Below are 27062 nucleotides of genomic sequence, written 5' to 3'. Positions count from 1 at the left end.
ACTCGAGCTGCATCACAATGCTTGGGTAATGCTTTCCGTGTTTTCCACGCTCTGAATCATGTGTGTAATCTGTCCAATGGAAGGGTGACATCATGACCAGGAAGCTATAAAAAGCACCTGGAGTAAAGCCGGCAACAGCTTCTGTTTGTTCATTAAGGGCTCTGTGTGTATTTCATGTTGAATTGTTTGTCAATTGTTTGTCCAAAATGAAGGTTGCAAAGAAAGTTAAGCACACCTTCTGGTTGTATGTTCCTCCTACCCCTGCTATATCATGAGGGGGGGATACACACTTGGGAGCGGAACACACTGTCAGGTTCTCGAGGGAGCCAACTGCGAGCACTGTGTCTATGCGATCGCTCCGCTCCCGGTGGGCACTCTTCAGTGTGGTTAGCAAACCTGAGAGCGAGGAGCTCATGAAGGTTGTGACACGTGCTGTTAAGAAGCTGGATCTAGCTTTGCCGGCCAATGAGCGGAAAGCCCCTCTGTCCAGTAAGCTTGACAAGCGCTTTCTGCTCCCGGTGTCGCAACCTTCGGGTCGGGGTCTCCAGTTTTTTCCTGACCTGCACAGTGAGGTGTTAAGGGCTTGGGCAAAGCCATTCTCGGCCCACCCCTTAAGCCCCAAGACGGCGTTTTATTCGAATGTCATGGGGCTCAGGGAACACAGTTATGGAGCCATGCCTCGGGTTGAAGAGATGCTTGCGAGCAATCGCTCTAAGGCATCTGTGGCTCACCCTGTTAGAAATCTCTGACAGGGACAAGGGCGAGCTACTGGACGCCCCTCTCTCACATCTGGCCAATTCGGCAACTCCGTTAACTTGTAGTTGAAAGGTTTCAGGAAGCGAAGAAACAAACACCGGCGTTCCAGCGGTATCTCCCATGCCGCTCTCATGGGGCTTCTCAAACCCAACCCAGAAAACGGCAGAAATGAAGCGTCGCATCTCTCTTCCCCTGTCAGGGACCTGGCATGGTGCTCTGGTTCGGAGCCCCGGGAGGTGACAGATCTAAAGACTGTCATCTTAAATAAGAGGGCTACGACCAAAAAGTCTGATGGGACGTTCTACCTGGTAGCCCTCCTCCGTGGGCAATACCTCTGAGGAGGGATCTCCTTTCTCAAGCAGGGGGTGCAATTGTCCCCGCCTAGAGTTATGGAGGTTGTGGCTGTGGCCTCTGAGGGGGCACAGCTCCAATTGTCAGGCCTCTCCACCGAGGTGGTAGAGACCATTCTCTATTCCAGAGCTCCCTCTATGAAGAGGTCATATGCCACGAGATGGCATCTGTTCACTGTGTGGTCTGTTCAGCACCCATTTGACCCAGTCCACTGCCCAGTCGGTTCAGTGCTGGAGTTCCTACGGGAACAATTTGCAAAAGGGTTAGCTCCGTCCACCCTTTAAAGTCTATGCATCCGCCATTTCGGCATATCATGCCCCCTAGAGTGCCTGGGTGTGACCTGGCCATTGTGCTGGAGGCTCCATCCGATCCCCCTTAGAGCCCCTGGCCGAGGCTTCGTGGAGGCATCTCACAGTCAAGACTGGGCTTCTGCTGGCTATCTGCTCTCTTAGGAGAGTAGGTGATTTACAGGCCCTCACTGTGGCCCTCTCTTTTCTGGAGTTTACTCCAGTGCCTTCCTGCACCTTAGTGCGGGTTACGTCGTCCCATGACCTGTTAGGCTCCAGGCATTCTATTCTCCACCATTTCCGGCACCAGACCAGGAAAAGCTGAACCGGCTGTGTCCAGTGTGTGCACAGGACACATACGTTCATTGAAGGAGGGAGCGAGACGCTGCATCTCATTGCCACACTGCTGGTGTCCCTGCGTTTCATTCTCTTTTACAGAAGCTGGTGCTGGCTTCGCTCCATGTGCTTTTTATAGCTTTCTGGTCATGACGTCACCCCGCCGGTGACGCCGCACCTTCTATTGGACAGATTACACAACATGGACAACGCAGAAGTGTTCCCAAAGCATTGTGGCGCAGTGTCTCATTCCCTCAGGGAACTAGGATTACATACGTGAAATCGAGACATTTCCTTGTGACATGATGCTGTCATTTTATTAGTTATTTGACACTAGATTTTAAAAGATTGCTTTTCCTTCCTTTTCTTTTTGTCTCCACACTACTCTGTCCTCTACATCTGCCTCCTTCAAACCAACTACCTGCATGTCTTCCCTCACCACATCCATAAACCATCTCCTTGTTCTTCCTCCTTTCCTCCTTCCTGGCGGCTCCATCTTCAGCATTCTTCTACCGATATACCCCATGTCCCTCCTCTGCACATGTCCAATCCATCTCAATCTCACCTCCCTCATTTTGTCTCTAAAACCTCTTACATGCACGGTTCCTCTAATAAACTTGTTTTAAATCCTATCCATTGTTGTCACTTCCAACGAAAACCTCAACATCTTCAGCTCTGCTACCTCCACCTCCACCTCTTGTCTTTTAGTCAACGCCACTGTCTCTAAACCATACAACAGGTATATCACATACCATAACAGGTCTCACCACAGTCCTTTAAACTTTCCCTTTTACTCTTGCAGATACCCTTCTATCACAAATCACTCCTGCTATCACTCTTCTCCACCCACTCCACCCTGCCTGCACTCTTTTCTTCACTTCTCTAACACACTCTCCATTACTTTGCACTGTTGACCTCAGGTACCTAAACTCATCCACCTTCACCTCCTCTTCTCCCTGCAGCAGCACCACTCCACTGCTCCCCCTTTAATTCATACACATGTACTCTGTGTTACTCCTACTGACTTTCATTCCCCTTCCCTCTAGCACGTATCTTCACCTCTCCATGATCTTCTCAACCTGCTCCATACTGACCACAAAATCACAATATCATCCACAAACATCCGCGGAGACTCTTGTCTGACCTCGTCCATCAACCTGTCCATCACCACTGCAAACATGAAGGGGCTCAGAGCTGATCCTTGATGCAGTCCCACCTCCACCATAAACCAGTCTCGTTCCTACTTCACACTTCACTGCTGTCACTCATACATGTCCTGCACCACCCTTACATACTTTTCTGACACACCAGACTTCCTCATGCAATACCACAACTCCTCTCTCTCGGCACCCTGTCGTACGCTTTCTCTAAATGAGCCCTATGCTCGGCTTTCGCCACATCCCTACCGCATCTCCTTGTACTCCTGCCGATCCCATTTTTGTTTTGTCAACCTCTTTCTACTTATGCTGTTTTGCACTTTCTCATTCTACCACCACGTCTCTTTGTCTTCCTTTCTATTTCCAGATGTCACACCAAGTACCTCTCTAGCTGCCTCCCTTATCAGAGATTGCTTTACTAATTTATATTCCTTTGCCTTATTCTCACATGTTGAAGAGGTTGTTGTGTTGTTGGGTAATGCAGTGTTGAGGTGTACAATATAATTTGTATTTCAGGAAATAAACCTCACAAATCAACTGTTTTTGGTTTTTCACTAACATACGTCTTTGTGTTGAGGACTCGTGCATCTTTAAACCTACATTCAATATGAGTCAAATTGTCACGTATTGTTCAAATCAGAAACTCAAATACAGTTTCTGATACAGTTTCTGATAGAACTTGTAATGGAGTATGCTTTGCTCTACTTTTACTCAAGTATGATCAAGTTACACCCCTGTGTTTTTGTGGCAAAAACTACTTGTATCATGTTTTTGTTGTGCCATATCCATTCACAAGGTGATTCAAGTGGCAAAAGATTTAAATGTACTTTTAAAGTAAAAGATATTTAGATTTTGTCTCAGCTGTAGTAAATGATACATAATCAGGTCAACAATATATGTACTGTACAGTAGGTCCAATAAAAAAAAGAAACCCCCCAGCAAGATCAACATGTTTCTCAATTCAGCACTGACCCAGTGAGGTACGAGCACATAACTTTTTGAAACTTAAGAATGGAGTGAGGTTTCATGTGCTGTTGACATACGAGTCCACATTTAGATCATCACCCCGGACCATGGAAAAGGAAGTGTGTACAGTAGCACAGGAAGTTCTGCGAAAGCACTTTCTGTGACACGTGGCGGTAGATCGGGCGAGTATCGTCTTGTACATTGAACCCTTCAAAACGATTGTGTATCCATTTGGAGCTTTTATTGCAAGTCGATTTGCTTAATGCTAAGTATATTATGCATTTCTGTAACAAAAAGCTGTATTTATGTACTCGTATTTGGTGTGAAATGAATGCTACTGATTCATCTTTAAAATTGAAATAAAATAAAAAAGATTCATCCTGCTAAATACATTTGAGGTTTTTTTGTATTGGTTTGGTCTGACATAGTGAATTTTCCATATGGAAATCTAGAAATCATGAAAAACAAGATCTACCATGCTTTATCGGACTCCTTCTCCTTCTTGACAGATCTAATGAAGCTCCAGGGAAACCTCTAGGGGAAAATCCCTTCAATAAAATTAGCAACTCAACACGCCTCGCATTAAAGATTGCCTTGTCAAACGAGAGCTCGGTCTCATGTTTGCTTTTTCAAGTGGCGTAAAGTGGCACAGCTGTTTCTCCAAACACATTTATGATGATAGAGCCAAAAGTGAGATGATTAGTCTTTTAGTGTGTTTAAGGCTTGGTTTAAAAACGTATCACAAGGTCTAGAAGGAACAATCAGCTTGCTTTCATAAAAAGCATCTCAAAGTGAGCACTGAAGCAGGAGCAGTTCTTGACTGTGGGTGTAATTGTAGTCATTAGGGTGTAAAGAACATAAGGGATCCCTCAATCTGTACAATTATTCTCATAATTATAGCCATTTGCTCTCAGTGCATCCAGAATATAAATTTTTTTTCCTGCTTGATGTTGCATAGGGTCCTTTGCTATCATGAATATAATGAGCATAATGTCTATTTGCCAAGTAGTACTATAAAAACACTATACAGGCAAAAATATTGGGACACCTGCCCTTTTTATCCATATGTAGTTAGAGGTACATGATGTATATATTATTTAAGCGCACCATTAAATTTTTTTTTACTTGAACTCAGAGATGCAAACATGTTGTAGCATGACAATGCAAGTGCACAAATCCAACTCCATAAAGATATGCTTTACATGGGTTGGACTGGAAGATCTCCAGCTATGGAGCTCCAACCCTTTTGAACATCTTTGGGATGTAATGGAATGCTGACTGAACCCTAGGCCTCCTCACCTCACATCACATCACCTACATCAGTACCTCACTAAAGCCCTAGTGGCTAAATGAGCACAAATCTCCACAAGCACAACAGGTTTCCCAATACTTTTGTCTATATAATGTATGAACAGTGGTGGACAAAGTACACAAACCATGTGCTTGAGCGCCAGTAGAGATACAGTAGCTAAAGTTTTACTCCAGTAAAAGTAATTAGCAATTATAGCTATAATAATATGATTTATTATGGCTATAATCTTCCTATTATCATTTTTGTCACAAGACTCTTTGCTTAATCAATTCAGTTTATGTGAAAAAACTCCAATGTGACACTCAGCACAACAATCTATTAATAGAATGAAATTAATTAATCAAACACTGATTGATATCTATTATAATTATCAAGAGACCTAACCTTCTTTTTATCTACTTCATGAAAAATACGCAAATAAGGCCACAGTTGTTTGATTCAGGAGTTTCTTCATCGTTTCTTCATCTCTAAATGTTCTGCTTGCTGTTGAACCAATGCTGAACTGTATGTTCGTGCTAAATCGATACTACGAAGCGCCAATCAAAAGTTTAAGATTGGTGGCTTGGCGTGTGCTTGACCTGTTAAGATTTGATCTGATTACACAAAATGTATTTGAGTTAAAAATATATTTGACTTTAAAATGTAAAAAAGTTCAAGTAAAAGTCTCCCTAAATGGAAATACCTCAGTAAAGTACAGATACGTGAAAAAGCTACAGTACTTAAGTACAGTAACGAATACATTTACGTCGTTACTGTCCATCGGCGTGTATGAATTTGAAGCACTGTTGTTAACGCAGCCCTTCATATAGTGTTTGGGATTGAGAATGTGTTATGTGCGTCAGTGTTTCTATAGAAGCGTTTTTTGAACATTCCTGAGACAATAATTTGGGCTTTATTGTTTACTGTTTTATGGGTTGCTAGCACTTTCTAACGTCTTTTTGTCTCGGATCCACCTAAGGTAAGTCTATTATAAGACATTTTGAATTCTATAGACTTTTTTTTTTTTCCAGGCTAATGGATTTGAGTTAGTTTCTGTTTTTTTTTACCTCACAAACAATAGAAAGTGGTATTCAGGTTTCAGTGGCATGGTTTTGGGTAAATTAATCAAATTAACCCATGAGACAGTAACATCTACTGGTGGTCTAGTGGTTAGGATGCGGCGCTCTCACCGCTGCTGCCCGGGTTCGATCCCTGGTCAGGGAACCAACCCCAGCCACTCTTAGTGCCGGTCCCAAGCCCGGATAAATGGGGACGGTTGCGTTAGGAAGGGCATCCAGCATAAAAACATGTGCCAAATCAAACATGCGGATGATCTGCTGTGGCGACCCCTAATGGGAGAAGCCGAAAGAAAGTTATAAGACAGTAACATCTACAGAGACCCAGGTTCAATGTTGAGCTTGGGTTACTGTCTCCTATAGCTACTGTCTAGTACTCTCTCCATCCAGGCTGTATTCTGACTTTGTGTCAAGTGTCATAGACTCTGGATCCACTGGGACTTTAATCAGGATTGAACGATTTGCTTGTTATTTTGCAAAGATTTCTTTGGATGTTGCTTCCTGAGGTGATCACCAGGTCTTCTCCAAACAAATACAGTCTGATTTTCAGAAATAATCTGACCACTTCATGCTTTTTTAGCAATCACTAGCAAAAGTGTGCTTGATTGTTCAGAAGAGAAAATTGATTTGATCAAGATGTAGCACAAGGACACTGAAACATTAGACATTAAACATTAGGCTGTATGTAAGAGCTTTATTTTTGGCAACGCATATACTGTACCGTTCCCTCGTCATTAGCTCCACATCACTCTTCTCCACAAATCCATGAAGGGATGACAGAATAACCTTTACACAATATCCTTGCAGGCCAGCTGAGCACTTGAGGTTAACTTTAGCCACACAGGAATGTCTTTCGAGGAGAATGGAGCTCCTTTCTACAACTTGACCCCTCGTCATAAAGGGGACTTCTGTCTTCTGTTTTATTCTGGCAGTAATGATTTAACTTTCTATATTTGATCGAATGGAAACCGCGTTTGGGATCACTGGTGGGATCAAGCACACTCATTTTTTAAGTTTGTTTAGAAGACAAGAAGTGTAACAGTGTCTATTAAAGACGAGCATTTTTCCCTAAACACAGAACAAGAGAAGTAGTTTGGTCTTGTTTGCAGTTTGGTCTTGATGAGGACATAAATACCTTTCTACTCATTCCTTACTTGTGTAGCCTCCTTCAAGGAGTTCAATTTGTCTAAAGACTGCTGTGAAGTTCTGTAATTTAGTCATTTTGCCTGTAATACAAAATAAATATAAATACTTCTCAAGTACATCCATGACTCATTGGACACTTTGCCATATTGTTTCACAGTGTGTCCACATCATGTCCTGCCATGCTGGAACATGTTTGGGTCTCCTGGTTTAACTGAATGGGAAATTCAATGTTACAGCATCCAAATACATCCTATAATAATATGTGACTCCACAATATGTGTAATAATAGTTGGGAACGAACCACTTATGGTTGGGAAACAAAAAGTATCTCAGTATGTTTGTCCATTTAGTGTACTCTACCTGTCCATTAAAATGGAAGGCTTTGTTCAGAAATCCCATCCCAGCTCTGAAGAAATGTTCCCAAATGTTAAAAATGATTGTCCTTGAGGACCATCTCCAGCCTCTGTGGAGTCTGTATTTTGTCCTTCAGTTTGATAATTCTATCACATCTGTAATTTTTTTTAGAATGTCTTGTGTTTGTGAATATGATGTAAGGTATAGAAAGACTCATGGTGGATCAATTGATCTTAAATCAATCAATGCATTTAAACAACCTGAACATCATTGTTCTTGGTATAGACCTCAATAGAAAGTGGTCCAGTTACTGTATTAGGGATCATGGATGCTGTGTTTTTTTTTTTCCCACTATGTAGGTCCCATCACTCATCCGCTTGGTCGTTCAGTCATTCGGTCGCCGCACCCTGTCGGCTACATAAGGAATGGGGCTGTAACTGAGTCTAGAGACAGATGGCATCTATTTATGGGCTTCTGGAGAGGTGCGAAGTTTCTTGGGATCTCACAGAGAGTCTTTAGCTCCTTAAGGGGCCAGTTCGAGTGGTACAAGGCCTTCGGCTCGCTTCTTACCCGAGAGTATAAAAGGTGCGGCTAAGCAAAGCTGCGCTTGGCCTCGGTTACTGTTTGTTCCTCAGTGGAAGCAATTTGATCTGCATCTCCTTGGATGAAAAGCCCTATTATTATCTCTCTGTATTAATGAAGTCACTTTAAACATCTCCAGTGTTTCTCAAGAAAGGATTTTAATTGTGCCTCACCCTCACAGGCATGCTTTTCTCATCAATGTAAACGCTGTTATATAAAACGAAAAAATGTTCCATGTACGTGATGTGGGTGCTGTTGATGTGTTCAGGAGGTGGGAGTTGGAGGAAAGGGATTGAATAAACTGTCATGGACCAGGGAGGCCTCGCACCAGAGTGCTGAAATTATGAGGGCCAAACATCATATAATCAAGACAGTTTTTTATTTTTTTTTAATTTTATATGATCATATACATTATTTTATATTATTATGATCATATACATTATTTTATATTAATGTTTATATACATTAAATGTCATATAATGTCATTTTATGTGACTTCGCCCTTTTTCATATTGTTTTTGGGTGATTTTTATCATTTTATTATTTTAATGTGTTTTTCTTTTTTTTTTTTGCTGACTGACTTGATTTAAATAACAGTCGAGATTAAATTTTTTATTATTACTATTTATTATTAATTTTTAAAAAAACAAAGTGGAAAATGATGGACGTCAAAAGAACATAAATGGAGGTTTATCTCTATCAATGTCTTCTTATTCTGCTAAATTTATTTATTTGTAGGACTTGACTTCTCAAAATAATAAACAATAATAATGTATCATAAATCCTCATCATGTCCTGTCTATATGTTATGAATTTATAAAATGTACATTCATTTTATACATTATGAATTTAATTTTTCTCTTTTCTTTTCAGATTCCATTTGGTTAAAAAAAAAAAAAAATTAAAACAGTTATTTTTATATAATATAAAAATACAACAGCTTCCAGCTTTTGCATGACAGGAAGTGAGGTAATTCATCATTTTACATCATGTTGACTAATCAATCTAGTATAATTATATATATATTTAATGATTCTTAAAGTAATTATTCCTGATATTTTAATAATTATGCATTTTTATCTGTTTATTGCATTCATATGATAATATTTTAAAAAAATATATATTTTTTTAATGCCCCGGTAAATTGTAAATGATTTGCATGAATATGATGATATTTATTGAAATAGTCTTTATGAATTAAAAAAATATTAAATGTTCACTGAGTGGAGCATCAGAGTGGAATTTATTCAGAATGTTGTCAACCAGAAAATAATGAAAAAGTATAAATAAAAATTATATACGAATAACAAGTGGTAGATCTGTTCAAATTGGATTAATGATGGGTGACTGAATAAAATAGATTTTGTTTAAAGACACACTGTCCTGCATGAATATAAATATCTACAATGAGCTTTTAAGGAAAAAAAAAACCTACAGTGGAATGAATCAATCAGTGCTGCCCCCGTGTGTTAATGATGAGAAGTAGACCAATACTTCTGTCAGCTGAATTCGAACAGAATTAGCCTCAAAAACACACTTTTTTACCTCATAATGAATCAATACACTTATTCTAGCCATAGTCTAAGCTACAATGTAATTTATCGATGGACAATACGGCAGAATTATACTACTAATATCTGTTAATTTCATTACATTTGTAAAGGAACTGTATTTGAAAGGTAGAAGCAAACTGGAGCCTATTTTAACTAATAGCAGCCTGTTGAAGGTTTCTGCCATGGTAACCGTGGCTATTTTCAGCGCTTATGTATGGCTAGAGATGGTGAAAAACAGCGAGCGGTACAAACTCCAAGGTGAATGGAGACAGAAGAACATCTGCTCTGATGCCAATTCTAACTCCATCCTTTTCTCGAGCAGTCATGTGTCTGAGAATAGAAAGGAAGCTCATGGAGTCTGATGGATGACTTAATGGCTTTTTAGCTCATGCAATGAAATATCCTATGGTACTAGTGTAAAAAAGTCGTAATAAAACAACTACCAATGTCATTAGCATTTATTTACATTGAATTTTTTTTAGAATTTGGCAGATGCCTTAAACCAGTACAGTAGACTGACAAAAGTATTGGGACACCTGACTTTTCCAAGCTATACGTTTCACGTTTCCAGCAATATGTATGTGGGTCTTCCTCAAACATTTACCAAAATGGAGGTACACAATTTTATAAAATGTAGCCTGAAACTTTCCCTTCACTGGAACTAGGAGACCAAACCTAACCCAGCATTAGAATGCCCAGTGTAACAGAGAGAAACGTGATTTAGTTGAAATGGTGCCAAAATACTTTTCTAGATGTGAAATAGTTATTTGTGTTATGTACATATTGTTTGTGTAATTCATATTTTTATACTGTATATTATACCTGAAAAAGAGGGGAATTAGTGACACCTATAGGTGAAGTGTAAAAAGAATAAAGTGTAAGTTGCATCAGCCATTCTCTCAGTTCCAGTTAAACTGTTGAGGTGAATGTTTTTGTAAACCCCCCCCCAACACCCTTATGGCAGAATGAGGCACAAATCTCCACATAATCTAGTGGAACAACATTTTAGAACAGTGGAGGTTATTATAAAAACCAAATGGGGACTAAATGTAGAATAGGATGTTCCAAAAAACACATTTTGTCTATATAGTATGATGTGATGCTGAGTGTACATGTTGATCCGTATATTTTCATTTGGTACAATATGTTAGCAATCTTCTAATTAAAATAAAAGATTAGCCAATGTCTGCTAGCTGGCAAACAGCACTGTAGAATCTTCAGACAATTTTCAAAGTCCTGAAATCCTTTCCTGACATCGGAAAAATGGATATACAGTATTTATACTTACCGTAGCATTGTAACAAAATCAGCCAAGATAAGGACTTTCAGTTTGAGCTCTACAATTAAAGCTGTACAATGAAGGTCAATGGCACAATGATGGTCACTCATATGTATAATATATATAGTCATTTAAAAAAGTAGTCTACTCTCATTGTCTTTCAGTGTCCTACTGAGTTAGAAGATGCCGACCCTGCAAGGATCCCAAGACATCTCGAAGTTGCACCAGCTCCAGTTGTGTTGTGCAAAAACGAGATGCCAAACGAGGATCCCGAGCCACCTAGAGATGTAACGGTGCCAGTTGGATTCCACCTCATAAAGATTTCGTGCATTGGACTTTGAGGATAACCAACTTCTTAATCACGACTTAATATAACATTCTACATGTGCTGTTTCTCCATCATTGAACACTGAAAGGCTCTGGCATGGAGGAGCTATTGTTAAATCTAAACTAATCTCAGATCCTGAGCTAATTGATGAGTTGCTCAGGAGCTCCTGGTTCCACAACTTCAGCTGACTGTATAAAACTGCAGAAAGCACACCACTCCTAATCACACACTCCGGTGCTCGTTAGGTTTCTCAGTCTCCGATGTTTAAATGATTCATAATCCCGCTCGGTGTCAATTAAATGAGGATGGGTTCTTTTTTGAGTCTGCTTCCTCTTAAGGTTTCTTCCTCATACTATCTAAGGGAGTTTTTTTGCTGCCACCGTCGCCCCAGGCTGCTCATTAGAGATAAATACACATAATTCACTTATATTGACACTTTGTTTTACATTCTGTAAAGCTGCTTTGAGACATTGTACAATGTGGAAAGTGCTATAGAAATATGAAACTTTATAATATATATTTTGCCATGTAGACCACTATACAGCATGACAGATCCTGGGCAGTGACGGCCGGTTTTAGTGACGGAACGGGATTAATGAGTGAACATGAGAATGCTGAGCATGGTGGGAATACTGTGCTGGGTTCAGCAGTCTTTCTGAAGTTGCAGGTTAGGCGTAAGTAATGTGGCCAGGCACCAGATTACAGACAGAAACACACACACACACACACACACACACACACACACACACACACACACACACACACACACACACACACACACACACACACACACACACACACACACACACACTTTGATTTTTGAAATGCAGGATCCCTAAAGCAAAATTCCAGACAGTGACCCTTGGAAATTTTTTTTTTTTTATATTTTAGGAATGAAACACTTTAGTAGATGTTATTGCAAAAAGATTTAATATCAGGGTGCTGTGATGTAGTAACTACTTTAACTTTTTTAGTTCTTTTTATTATTATTATTATTATTAAAACCTGCCTATGTACAGTGTTTTATTCGTTTTTATACTAAAACAGTATTTTTTTATTTTTTTTTTATTTTGCACTTTTTTAATGTTAATATTAAATACATAAATATTAAAATATTAAATATTTGATTAAAAATATTCAAAATACATTTCTAACTTCTCATACATGTATGAAAATTGTATAAATTGATAACATATATAGACAAGACATGATGATGATTTATGATACATTATTATTGTTTAATATTTTAAGAAATCCAGTCCTACAAATAAATATAATTTAATAGTTGTTGTTTTTTTATTCCACAACAACTGACAGAGAAGAATAAATGGATTTGGGTGCAGACACATTTACAAGGACATTCACAAGACGGACTTTTCAAGAAAAGCTGGACATCGTGAGAAAATGTCGACCCAAACAGCTCAAAACCATGTTTAGCTTTTTTTCATGAACCGTTTATACTTTTGCATTTTTATTTCCTGTAAAATTTGCACAAAAACACACAATTTGCCTTCATTTTAAATCTCCAGGAAAACAGTAATGCTTGAAAAAAGAAACAAAAAAGCACATAAAACATGGGGTCATTAGATGATGGGTCATAGAGATGGTGTATGCGGGTGGTGCCGCTGTGGGTGCAGTGAAAGGAGACTTGTTGAATTGTGTTCATTGGGTTTCTTGCATTAGTAATGCATTCATCCTCACTATGCAAATAGGTTTTATATTTTGCCACTAAAACTCCTGTTCATTATTACACACTATTCCATAATAGAGGAACAGCTCTATGAAGGATCCACCACCCAAAAAAAAAGTGACAGAGGGACCGGAGTTTATAAACTAATAGTTTGAGTTATAGTTGTTAGTATCTTCTTCTTCGTCTTTTGGCTGCTCCCATTAGGGGGCGCCACAGCAGATCATCCGTCTCCATACCCCCCTGTCCTCTACATCTGCCTCTTTCACACCAACTACCTGCATGTCTTCCCTCACCACATCCACAAACCTCCTCCTTAGCCTTCCTCTTTTCCTCCTTCCTGGTGGCTCCATCCTCAATAATTAATTATAATTATTGAGCATTATTAATTATAATTCTAAAATAAATGTCTTGCACTTTTTAAACATAAATATTATTTAACAGTAATATAGTAAAACATGGAGATTAGATCATTTTAATAATCTTATTTTAATTTTTTTTTATTTACGGTCACATATTCTCATATTACAGGTTGTAGCATTCATACACCACATACTGTTCGTGCACGCCCCGCCTATTGTTTCTTCTTCTGAGCGCTGATTGGCTACTCTCTTCTTTACTTTATTCTGATTGGCTGCCAAAAGGTGCACACGCGCGAGCCCCCGGCCAGACCTTGCCACATTGCCTCATTCAAGTTTTTAGAGAAGTTAAAAAAGAAAAAGAAAAAGAAAAAGAAAAAGAATAACTGAAATCGGCGCATTCAGTGGAGGAGGAACTCAGTGTGGGATTAAATTCATACTCATTCACGTGGAGTCAGAAACATGAGCAATATGCTGACAGTTGGGAGATTTATTAGGAATTTTGCGTCAGTCGGCTGGAGATCCGCAGCTCGTTCTCTCTGTGTCAAGGTAACAATATTATAACAATTATTATATATTGCACTGTGCACATAAGTATATGTATAATAAAGTATGTCCTGCAAAATTCAGAATGCACTGTAGAGGATGAATGAGACGGATATCATGTAGCACTTGAAAAGTAATGGTCATATTGCATTGCTTTAACATAATCATACAACTTTACTATAAGTATATAATAGCTCTACTGTAAGTACTCTATATAATATAGTCTATATATATATATAGTTTAATCTATATAATACTAATATGAGTCCACTATAAGTATATACTACTGACTGAAGCTCTATATGACTATACTAAGATTATATATATATGTATATATATATATATATATATATATATATATATATATATATACAGGTACTGTTAGCTCAGTGGTTATGGTGCTGGGTAACTGATCGGAATGCCACTCTTGGGCCCCTGAGTAAGGCCCTTAACCCTCTGTGCTCCAGGGGTGCTGTATCATGTCTGACACTGTGCTCTGACCCCAGCTTTTTAACAAGCTGGGATATGCAAAGAAAATAATTGTGATGTAATGTATACATGATGATGATATATATATATATATATATATATATATATATATATATATATATATATATATATATATATATATATATATATATATATATGTGTGTATATATATGCACACTTCGGTTCCCTGGTGGTCTAGTGGTTAGGATGCGGCCCGGGTTTGATTCACGGTCAGGGAACCAACCCCAGCCATTAGAGTTCCAGGGGCATCCAGCATAAAAACATGTCCCAATTCAAACATGTGGATGATCCGCTGTGGCGACCCCTAATGGGAGAAGCCGAAAGAAAGTTTAAGGTCCCTGGTGGTCTAGTGGTTAGGATGCGGTGCTCTCACCGCTGCAGCCCGGGTTCGAATCCTGGTCAGGGAACCAACCCCAGCCACTCTAAGTGCCGGTCCCAAACCCGGATAAATGTGGAGGGTTGCGTTAGGAAGGGCAACCAGCGTAAAAACATGTGCCAAATCAAACATACGGATGATCCGCTGTGGCGACCCCTAATGGGAGAAGCTGAAAGAAAGTTAAATATATACATATATATATATATATATATATATATATATACAACTCTTAGAGATTTGAAGCTCTTTTGTACGTCTCACTGGATAAGGGCGTCTGCTAAATGCCACAAAAGTAAATGTAAATGTACTCTCTGGACGTTTCATTTGGAACCGGACTGAGAGTAACTCGCGAAAAATCTGAAGCCCGAGTGGCTTGAAAGTTCAGAGTAACATTTCAAAACAGAGTTTGTACTAGTAAATTACAAAAAAAGTTTATTATTGTATTATTCATTTAAAGTAGTAAGTAAAACATTTATGACAAGTTATTTACACTTTTTGTCGAGTTTACTGTACATGTACAATTCACCATGAAAAAGGAACCATCAAAAGGAGACTCAAAACCTCAATCTTTTGTTTGAGGTCATATGAGCTCTACTATACATATACAGTGGGTACGGAAAGTATTCAGACCCCTTTAAATATTTCACTCTTTGTTATATTGCAGCCATTTGCTAAAATCATTTAGGTTCATTCTTCTTCCTCATGAATGTACACATAGCACCCCATACTGACAGAAAAACACAGAATTGTTGACATTGTTGCAGATTTATTAAAAAAGAAAAACTGAAATATCACATGGTCCTAAGTATTCAGACCCTTTGCTCAGTATTTAGTAGAAGCCCCCTTTTGATCTAATACAGCCAGGAGTCTTTTTGGGAAAGATGCAACAAGTCTTTCACACCTGGATTTGGGGATCCTCTGCCATTTCTCCTTGCAGATCCTCTCCAGTTCTGTCAGGTTGGATGGTAAACGTTGGTGGACAGCCATTTTTAGGTCTCTCCAGAGATGCTCAATTGGGTTTAAGTCAGGGCTCTGGCTGGGCCATTCAAGAACAATCACGGAGTTGTTGTGAAGCCACTCCTTCGTTATTTTAGCTGTGTGCTTAGGGTCATTGTCTTGTTGGAAGGTAAACCTTCGGCCCAGTCTGAGGTCCAGAGCGCTCTGGAGAAGGTTTTTGTCCAGGATATCCCTGTACTTGGCCGCATTCATCTTTCCCTCGATTGCAACCAGTCGTCCTGTCCCTGAAGCTGAAAAACACCCCCACAGCATGATGCTGCCACCACCATGCTTCACTGTTGGGACTGTATTGGACAGGTGATGAGCAGTGCCTGGTTTTCTACACACATACCGCTTAGAATTAAGGCCAAAAAGTTCTATTTTGGTCTCATCAGACCAGAGAATCTTATTTCTCACCATCTTGGAGTCCTTCAGGTGTTTTTTAGCAAACTCCATGCGGGCTTTCATGTGTCTTACACTGAGGAGAGGCTTCCGTCGGGCCACTCTGCCATAAAGCCCCGACTGGTGGAGGGCTGCAGTGATGGTTGACTTTCTACAACTTTCTCCCATCTCCTGACTGCATCTCTGGAGCTCAGCCACAGTGATCTTTGGGTTCTTCTTTACCTCTCTCACCAAGGCTCTTCTCCCCCGATAGCTCAGTTTGGCCGGACGGCCAGCTCTAGGAAGGGTTCTGGTCGTCCCAAACGTCTTCCATTTGAGGATTATGGAGGCCACTGTGCTCTTAGGAACCTTAAGTGCAGCAGAAATCTTTTTGTAACCTTGGCCAGATCTGTGCCTTGCCACAATTCTGTCTCTGAGCTCTTCAGGCAGTTCCTTTGACCTCATGATTCTCATTTGCTCTGACATGCATTGTGATCTGGAAGGTCTTATATAGACAGGTGTGTGGCTTTCCTAATCAAGTCCAATCAGTATAATCAAACACAGCTGGACTCAAATGAAGGTGTAGAACCATCTCAAGGATGATCAGAAGAAATGGAAAGCACCTGAGTTAAATATATGAGTGTCACAGCAAAGGGTCTGAATACTTAGGACCATGTGATATTTCAGTTTTTCTTTTTTAATAAATCTGCAACAATGTCAACAATTCTGTGTTTTTCTGTCCATATGGGGAGCTGTGTGTACATTTATGAGGAAGAAGAATGAACTTAAATGATTTTAGCAAATGGCTGCAATATAACAAAAAGTGAAAAATGTAAAGGGGTCTGAATACTTTCCGTACCCACTGTATACTGTATAATACTGATATGTGCTCAACTATAAGTCTATAATACTAATATGAGCTGTGTTAAAAATATATAATACTCAGAAATATGCTGATACAGCTAGAAATACTGATACTCTGAGCTCCACTATAAGAATGTAATATCGATTTGAGCTCTGACATGAGTATCTACAATTAAATTCATCTCTGATATAAGTATACAACTGTGGTGGATGAACGAGATGGATATCCAGTTGATTTTTGAAAAGTTAAACCTGTATTATATTTCATAAAAATGCTTTCCAAAAGTTAATGATTGGTTTTGCAAGGTAACTGCAAGCTCAGTAGCTACTTATCTAACTGTCTTGTATAATATTTGCATAATTACTTTGCAAAGTATCAACACCACACTTGGATTTGAGTTGCTGTTGAACAACGTTCTTCACTGTAATTCATTTTCTATGTCATGTGGAGTTTATTTCCTATTCAAGACTCTCCATAAAAACACAAACACACCCACTGATATGAATGCATTCTGTACCAGCAGAACAGTCTGATGTAATGTTGCTTCACTTCTACATGCCTGGGCAAATCCACATCATGAACTGCATACTGTACTGGTCCTGCAGATCCTGCTGAATATCTGCTTACACTCACAGCTGCATTGTGTGTTTGCATGCAGGCTCAGACTGCTCACCTGGTCCTTGAAGATGGCACAGTGATGAAGGGATACTCCTTTGGAAATGGCCAGTCGGCATCCGGAGAGCTGGTCTTCAATACAGGGCTTGTGGGGTGAGGAAACAGTTACTGCTTTCACCTCTATAAGTGATACTGGGAGAAATGCGAAGATGGAGTTTCTCTAAGTTTCTGAGATGAGGCATAATATGAGTTTACAACACTAATATGAGCTCTGATATGAGTTTACAACACTTTATATTCTAATATGATGATATAAGCTTGAATATGAGTACATTTTAATCTTCCTTTTTAGATATCCTGAGGCCCTTACAGACCCCAGCTACAGAGGTCAGATTCTTACACTTACCTACCCCATAGTTGGCAACTATGGTGTCCCCAATATGCAGGAGCTTGACGAAGTGGGACTGAGAAAGAACGCAGAGTCGGATCGTATTCAGGTGACCATCCCATTATACCATTGCAATAATATACTTTTCATGCTGTGTAGCACAATTATTTGCGCAAAAATAAGAGAATCGTACAATTTTACAGCAATTAAATGTTGTCTGGAGATAATTAATACACATTTATATATATTTATAGATCAATCTACATATCAAATATTGGTCACAAATTATTGGTCACATTCTAAATAATAAATGCATAGCGCATCAATTAATAGTTATATAATAATAAATATTTTTTTTAGTGTTAAAAACAAGGCATCACAAATTCCACCTTGTATCCAATGCACACTTTTTGAAATCGATGAATCACATCCCTTTATGCCGATGCACCGATGCAAATCTTAACATCACTGTTATACAGTAACACCTCTGTACTCGTCAGCTGCTGAACTCAGCAAATTCGAGCAACGAACACTGCAAAATATTTCGCCACTCGTCGCATGCTGAAACTCGTGAGCGGTTTAGTCTCACGGTAAAACAGATGTTAGCTCGCCGACAAGAGCCATAGAGTTCTCTTTTGTCCATTTTAAACCCGAATCATGGCTCCTCAAGTGGTTAAAAATGGTAACGTGTCAGTTTTAGCACAAATTTAGATAGTGGCCTTACAATTAATAACACGCTGTCATTTCCATGCACAATGAACCAATCCTGGATGTTCTTGTTTTATCCTCAGAATGTGCAGCTTTAAAACAGTTGCTCCCTCTGCAGCTTTCCACATGTTTCTCTCTTGAAATTAATAAGAACAAAAAAGCAGCACGACATGTTCAGCCGGTTACAGACTGTGCGATTCTTACACTTTTTTAAAGATCATTGCTCACTCATTATATAACCAGTACTGGTAAAAACCAAGAATTGACACTGCTTATACACGAGACTCCTTCCATAACCAATGCAGTAAAATGAACCTACTGTTCAGCTACCGGGGCTATAATTTCAAATGAATCTACTGATTAATCAGATTTAGGCCTCCAATCACCTTGTGGTATAAGATATCTGAGTCAGCGCCCTCTGACTGAACTGTGGTATAATTGCAAAATCGACTGTCTAATGATACGCTATATCTGCAAAAGTATCGGTACACCTGATTTTTCCAGCCATATGTGGTTCTTCAACTGCAAAGCTTAAGGCATACAATTGAACTTTGGATGCGCCATGTAATTTCCCCTTTACTTGGAACTAGGAGGCCAAAAGCTGTTCCAGCATGACAATGCCCCTGTGTACAAAGCCAGCTCCATGAAGATCTGCTTTACATGGGTTGGAGTGGAAGATCTCCTGCTATCGAGCTCCAAAACCCTATTGAACACCTTAGGGATGAATTGGAATGCTGACTGCACCTCAGGCCTCGTTACTTTCATTAGTATTATTTGATTATAACAGCAAATGGGGACTAAATGCAGGATCAAAACACACATGGTCAGGTGTCCAGAAACCTTTGTTCATTTCGTGTAAACATATTAGCAGCTTATGATCATGTTCAGCTCTGTTATTAAGTTTCCTTATGATTTTTTTGCAGGTATCAGGGCTAGTGGTGCAGGATTACAGTCACAACTACAGCCACTGGAACTCGGTAAAGTCTCTGTCACAGTGGCTGCAGGAGGAGAAGGTACAGTATTGCACACTGATCGCATTGTTAAGTCCGATACGTCCGCTGCTCTTTTACTAATCAGAATTTTAACATACATTTTTGCTCGTCACGGACATGAACATTTCACAGTACACGCAGTGAAATGGTTTTACGACTGGTCCTTGACATTGAAAATAAATTAAATAAAACAAGGGTTAAAAAAAATTAAGAATTTAATTTAAATTAAGGAATTGAGGATTATATTAGAATTTATGTAATAGCATCGAATAAAGGTGCAGTGAATTACAAAATAAATAGTATTTACAATTAAAACAGAGCAGCCTTTACATACAGAGTGGTAGAGGCAGTGTGATTTAATTTAATTTATTTAAATGCAATTTTTAAATGTACGGTGTCTGTACAAAAGTGTGAAAACATGGTTTTCTAAAAAAAAAAAAAACACATGCATGCTCCTTTTGTTCATATGCCAAGAACCAGGTACAATAACGGTATGAGCAAACAAATCTAGGGTCCCAATGTTCCATTTTATTTGTATAAAAAAAAAAAAAAAAAAAAAAAAAAAAGGAAAATCCACCCTTAGCATGAATAACAGCTTTACACACTGTCAGCATCTGGACATTTGATTTTATTAAATATTTAGCTAAAATACGTTGCTGTACCTCTTGTAAAACTTGCTAAATGTATTCTTTACTTGTTGGAGATTTCTTTCTTGTGATCCAGTTCATCCCAGAGCAGCTCAATAGGATTTAAGTGGTGGTGACTGATCAGGAAGTTTCATGATAGATATCACTCCAGATGACTGCTTGTTCCAATGAGCCGAAGTCCAGACGGAACTGTGTGCTGTTAAAGTATAGAATGGGATCCATGTTGGTTCAGGATTCCTTTACTTTCCAGAATAAGTCTCCCTGCTCCAATAACCATAAAGCTTCCACCTCAATGTTTGACTGTGGGGGTGAGGGCAGTCTGATCATATCTTTTCTCCTGTTCTTCTGTTGGAGACAAACATTTCTCCACAGAACTTTCTTCCACTCATTCGTTTATTGCCTATAAACAAAACATGCATGCGTCTCAAACACCATAAAAGCAGAATGGGGTAGTTTGTATTGTGGATTTCAAGCAGGTTGAAGTAATGGGTTTTGTGCATATGAGTCCTTGGTGTTCCAGTCGAGGGGTTCGATTGCCTTCAGGAAGAAGCTTCTCCTCATTTACTGTTGTGTTTTTGTTCCTTCGATACTAAAGTGATGTTCTAACGCAAGTCAATTTGATAGGTTCCAGCTTTATACGGCGTGGACACTAGGATGCTGACCAAAATCATCCGAGACAAGGTAGGCCAATTACTCATTCCTGCTTTGAGTATTTCAGAACCTTGGTGAAATCTCCTGAGTCTCCAACCAGTGAACATGTTGCAATAAAACAACAGTAAAAAACCCACAAAATCCTCAGTAGAGCAGCAGTAACTCAGATACCCACACTTTACAACCGTACTGAAATGGAAAAAATGCATCTCAGAATGTACTTGATGTCGGTCCATGAGGTAACTAACCACATCAGGTTGCATTTCTGCCGGGCAAAAACAGGAATCTGAGGCTACAATAAGCACAAAATCACATAAGTGACTGGAAAAACACACTCTTATCATTTTCTGTCCAGTTTCATTGAAGCCCAAGATTCCAGACCTCTGGTGAAGGTTCAATAACTGGAATGCTTTTTCTCCAGGAGAGGTTTAATACATCGTCTGCCTCAGTCTGGTATTTTGAGCTGTGTGTCTGCGCTAACCAGTCTGGCTTTTCTCCTCATCAACAAGGTGCTTCCAAGTGATGGGAAGATCGGATCATTTAAGTGACTTAACTCTTTGAATCTTGTTCATCAAAATGAACAAATCCTTTTTTAAGCAAATTTATTTAATTGTGTTCCTTTGATCAGAAATAAAATACGACGTAAAATTTTTAATAAGCAGATCCCCAAAACGTCTACATACACCGACTTTGACTGTAGTTCGAATAATTTATCGAGATGTACAGTAAACTACTCGGTTCTGCTTCCTGTACATAACCTACAGAGATTTTGCGATTGCTTTTGCTTATACGCCTCCGCCTTTGCTTGAACGACTCATCACTAGTGCTTTTAAACACAAGGAAGTGCCACTTGAGAGAATCCTATTCAATTATTAGTCTGGACCAAAAAGGAGATTCCTTTTATTTTTCCTTATTCAAGATACCATTTTTTTTTGTATCATGACCTACAGTCTATGGACAAAAGTATTCGGATGCCTGACTTTTTTTTAGCCATGTGTGGTTCTTCTCCAAACTGTTACTACAAAGTTGGAGGCACACAATTTGTAGTATTACATTTTCCCTTCACTTGAACTAGAAGACCCAAACCTGTTTAAGCATGACACAAAGTGCATAAAAGCCAGCTCCATGAAGATCTGCTTATAGAACACCAACACTATTAAACAACTTGGGGATGAGTTGGAACGTTGACTTCGACCCAAGGACTTCTCACCTCACCGACATCAGTACCAGATTTTTTTAAACATCTTCTCAAAACAGTGGAGTTTATAATAACAGCAAACGGAAACTAAATGTGGAATGAGATGTTCAAAAAGCACATGCCACACTTTTGTCCTTATAGTTAATTTCAATGTATTTGAAATAATGTTTGATTTTTTTTTTTCCACCAGGGAACAGTTTTGGGGAAGATTGAGTTTGAAGGGCAGCCTGTAGAAATTACTGACCCGAGTGTCCGGAATCTGGTGTCAGAAGTTTCGAGAAAGGTAACCAGACCCTGACATGAGATGATTCATTGTTTTACAGGCCGTGCTACTGTTACTCAAAACTTCTTTATCTCTTTTTTATTTTTTAGGAAGTCAAAGTATATGGAAAAGGCAATCCTGTCAAAGTGGTGGCTGTTGATTGTGGGATCAAGCACAACATTATCAGGCTGCTCGTCAAGGTGGGCATCCAAAGTTACATCCAGCTCTTACACCAATGTTTATTTGATCTTTATCAGTTAATCATTAAAGATCTAGTTTAGATTGTAAGATAGGAAAGTTAATTATCCATACTAGCGTATACATCACGTGGCCTTCTATCTTTTTATTATCAGCATAATAAAAAAAACCAATGTTTTTTTAGTCAAAGAAGTTTAATTTAGTCACATTCTAAACCCTAATAGACTTTATGGACAAAATACTGTGAACACCTGAGCATAAGATTTGTGTGTTTTTTTTTGTTTGTTTGTTTTTTTTTGAAGATCTCATTCTACTTTCTGTTATAATGAAATCCACACTTCTGGGCAGATGTCCCACTAGGTGAATTAAAGGGTGATAGTAAAGTCAGGTACTGATGTAGGTGAGAAGTTTAGGAAGCCTGGGGTGCAGTCAGCGTTCACATTCATTCCAAAGTTGTTCTGTAGGAATGGAGCTTTCTAGCGAGGGATCCTCCACTCCATCCCATGTAAAGCATATCTTCATGGCTTTGTGCACTGTGTCATGCTGGAACCGGTTTGGGTCTCCTACTTGAATTTACAGGAAATGTCATGCTAACTCAACCATAGACATTTGATACAATTGTGTGCCTCCAACTTTGTGGTAACAGTTTGGGGAGGAACAGAGCTAGTGTGAGTGTTAGCAATAAAAAAGTTTTCTTTTTTCCGTTACTGGCATTTCAGACTAGAAAACTAAACTTTTGTATCTATTTGTGTGTGTGTGTGTGTGTGTGTGTGTGTGTGTGTGTGTGTGTGTGTGTGTGTGTGTGTGTTTATGCAGCGCGGCGCCGAGGTGCATTTGGTGCCGTGGGATCAAGACCTCATGAGCCTCGAGTATGACGGCCTCTTCATCTCGAACGGCCCCGGAAACCCCGCTTTGGCTGGAACCCTGATCCAGAACCTCCGCAAGGTACTTTATTCAACACGCTACGATTGTCTTATAATCCCTTATTAAATAATGATATTATAATAGCATCATAATGGCATGATCTTGAGTCAAGTCAAGTCAATTCAAGTCAAGTTTATTTCTATAGCGCTTTTCACAACAGACATTGTCTCAAAGCAGCTTCACAGAAATCAACAGTCAAGGTAAATGGTGTGTATTTATCCCTGATGAGCAGCCGTGGCGACTGTGGCAAGGAAAAACTCCCTTAGATGTCATGATGAAGAAACCTTGAGAGGAACCAGACTCAAAAGGGGAACCCATCCTTATTTGGGTGACATCAAGAGTGTGATTATAGTCTTTAAACAATACAGAAGACTGGAGAGTGAGAACTAACATGAGCACTGGAGTGTAAAATTATAAGTAATGTTCTTTCTGCAGTCTTTTACAGTCATTGTGGTTATAAAACTAGGAGCTACTGAGCAACTCATAAAATAGCTCAACATTCGAGATCATCACAGATCCAACACCAGCTTCTCCATGCCAGAGCTTTTAAACACTCAAAGAGGTCCAGTTTCCAAACTCCACATGTAGTGGGATCCAATTGGCGCTGGTACGTCTCTAGATGGTTTGGGATGATTGTGGGGTCGGTATCTACTTCTTTGAAGGTCCACAATCTTCATGAGGTGGGACTTGACTGGAGCTGGCCAAACCTTAGGATGCTTCAGGATGGGGAGAGAAAGAGAAGCAGTGGAGAGGAATTAGCATAGCTGCTGTTCATGATATTAACGGCACAAGTTGATAATGTGCATGTGATCAGATGTTCTGGAGCACAAGGTTATGATGTGATGTGTGTTATGTGTAGGCTTTGCTAAAAAGATACGTCTTTAATCTTTAAAATGTGGGGGCGGGTCGTATTTTGGGGACCCCTGCTTTAACTGGTGCATGATGTGTTTTTATGTAAAAGATGTACAGAACCTGGTGTTCACTCATGGATTAGGACTCATCAGGAAATTATTTATTGGTTGAATGACATTGATCATTATATTCAAGGTCGATTTCATATTGAAGCAAGATACCATCTGGAGAAAAGTATCGGGAGAGACGACTTTTCCAGTTATTTGTGGTTCCTCCTTAAATTGATACCTCAACATTGTAGGCAGACAATTGTATAAGTTGTTATTGGATGTGGTAGAATGACATTTTTCCTTCACCTAAACTAGAAGACCAAAACCTGTTCCAGCATGACAATTCATGAAGATCCATGAAGATTTAGTTCACATGGATTGGAGTGGAAGATCTTGAGTGGCCTGCTATAGAGCTTTGACCTCCTTTTGGGATGAATGTAAACACTGACTGCACCCCAGGCCTACATCAGTACCTGGCTGTTTAGCTGAATGAGCACAAATCTCTGCAAGCACACTCTAAAATCTAGAAGAATCGAGGGAATCATTCCAGAAGAATCGAGGGAAATATAACAGTAAATGGGAAGTAAATGTGGAATAAGATGCTCAAAAACACATACCAATCTTATGGTCCACAAACTTTTGTCCATATTGTGTATATAGAAGGTAATTAATAGGCCAAGAAACCTCAGGGATATCACGGTCAGTGTTTGCAGTTGTTTAAAGTATTTTTATCGGAGACTTTCTCAGATGAAAATTCAGCTTCAGTTATGCAATTATGGATTCATTTGTAAAACACCAAAATCGAATGAAAATATTAACCGAAAAATATTAGTTTTTACTTTATTTCAATTTTCAGTAACAATAATCTTATGGAAATAATCATTTTACAGAAAGGTTTGCAGGAAGATTTCAAAATACAGCGCATTTCAAGTAGTTGTATTTTTATGCTCGCCATAAATCATAGGCTTGTCTACATTTTGCTTTTTAAATTGTAAAAAAATTTCTGAATAAAACATTTTTTAAACAGGAATGCACTTTTTGTGAATTTGAGATTTTTACATTTACTGCATTTGGCATTCATATGACTGAGCAGCTATAGGGGTTAAGGGCCCTGCTCAGGGGCCCAGGGTTGAACTCATGACATTTGGATCCAAAGTCCAATGCCTTAGCCACTAAGCAACTACCTCCCTCAAGTTTCTAGAGATCCTCTAGAAATTGAGATCTGAATAAATATTAAATAATTAACCTCCATTGTAGGATGTGTTTGTAAAAATGATATAAACAACACTGACGTGTATCAGAATGATTACAGGGATATACGGCATGATTCGATTGTTATAAGTAGGCGGCGTTTAGGCCTTTTTTTTTCACCCAGATGGTGATGGGTTCCCATTTGAGTCTGCTTCCTTTCAAGGTTTCTTCCTCATATCGTCTCAAGGAGCTTCACCACTGACTTGCTCATTGAGCACAACGTTATAAGCTCTCATTTATGAATGTAGATTTGTATTTATTTCTGAGAAGCTACTTTAAAAGTGGTATACAAATAAAATTACATTGTATTGACTGCTTCAGAAGTTGATTGAAGAAACCTTGTTTTTTTTTACATCAGGTGCTGGAGAGCAATCGTCCAGAGCCCGTGTTTGGTATCTGTATGGGGAACCAGATCACAGCTTTGGCTGCTGGTGCTCAGTCATACAAGCTGCCCATGGGGAACAGGTAATGGAAATGTTGAGTGTGTGAAAATAATTCATGTAGACGCTTTTAAGAAAATGCTTTGAACGAACCTCTACACTTGTTCCTGCATATCCATATATCACAATACAATAAATATGCAAAACAATAAATATACAGCTGTCACATAATGGGAGTGCTAGTAGTGGAGGAGGCAGGTGCGAGTGCAGGGTAAGCATTTATTGATTTATTTCTTTAAACATTAGAATCCAAATCAAATCGAAATCCAAAAGCAAGAGCAGAATCTAGTCGTGGATCTGGATTCAGTTTAAGCTTGGTGAGGCACATACACCAATCCAGCATAACATTGTGACCACCTGCCTAATAGTGTGTTGGTCCCCTTTTGCTGCCAAAACAGTTCTGACCCATCGAGCATTAACCGCATGAACGTCTTCAGCAGTTTGAGCTACAGGAGCTCGTCTGTTGGATCGGACCACACGGACCAGCCTTCGCTTCTCACGCGCATCAATGAGCCTCCGCCGCCCATGACCTTGTTGCCGGTTCACCACTGTTCCTTCCTTGGAGCACTTTTAAAAGATACTGACCACTGCAGACCAGGAACATCTCACAAGATTTTTGGAAATGCTCTGACCCAGTCGTCTAGACGTCACAATTTGTCAAACTCACTTATATTTTTACCCTCGCCCATTTTTCCTGCTTCTAA

General features: G+C 39.2%; 1 protein-coding gene across 1 annotated transcript in view; it reads left to right on the top strand.

Moving 5' to 3' along the window:
* The first annotated feature begins 13796 nt into the window (after nucleotides 1–13796).
* cps1 (carbamoyl-phosphate synthase 1, mitochondrial) overlaps nucleotides 13797–27062 on the top strand; it is an 85166-nt gene continuing 71900 nt past the window's right edge. The window contains exons 1-9 of the mRNA XM_083536259.1: nucleotides 13797–14057; nucleotides 17841–17950; nucleotides 18150–18294; nucleotides 19817–19906; nucleotides 21157–21213; nucleotides 22572–22664; nucleotides 22754–22843; nucleotides 23658–23786; nucleotides 26277–26383. Of these exons, the coding sequence (XP_083392385.1) occupies nucleotides 13971–14057; nucleotides 17841–17950; nucleotides 18150–18294; nucleotides 19817–19906; nucleotides 21157–21213; nucleotides 22572–22664; nucleotides 22754–22843; nucleotides 23658–23786; nucleotides 26277–26383 (908 nt within the window). The 5' untranslated portion in view covers nucleotides 13797–13970. The remainder of the gene's footprint in view (nucleotides 14058–17840; nucleotides 17951–18149; nucleotides 18295–19816; nucleotides 19907–21156; nucleotides 21214–22571; nucleotides 22665–22753; nucleotides 22844–23657; nucleotides 23787–26276; nucleotides 26384–27062) is intronic.

The sequence above is a fragment of the Silurus aristotelis genome (assembly GCF_946808225.1).
Source record: "Silurus aristotelis genome assembly, chromosome: 3".
NCBI classification, from domain to species: domain Eukaryota; kingdom Metazoa; phylum Chordata; class Actinopteri; order Siluriformes; family Siluridae; genus Silurus; species Silurus aristotelis.
Note: the sequence above shows the minus strand (reverse complement) of the source record. Positions and strands in the feature narration are given on the sequence as shown.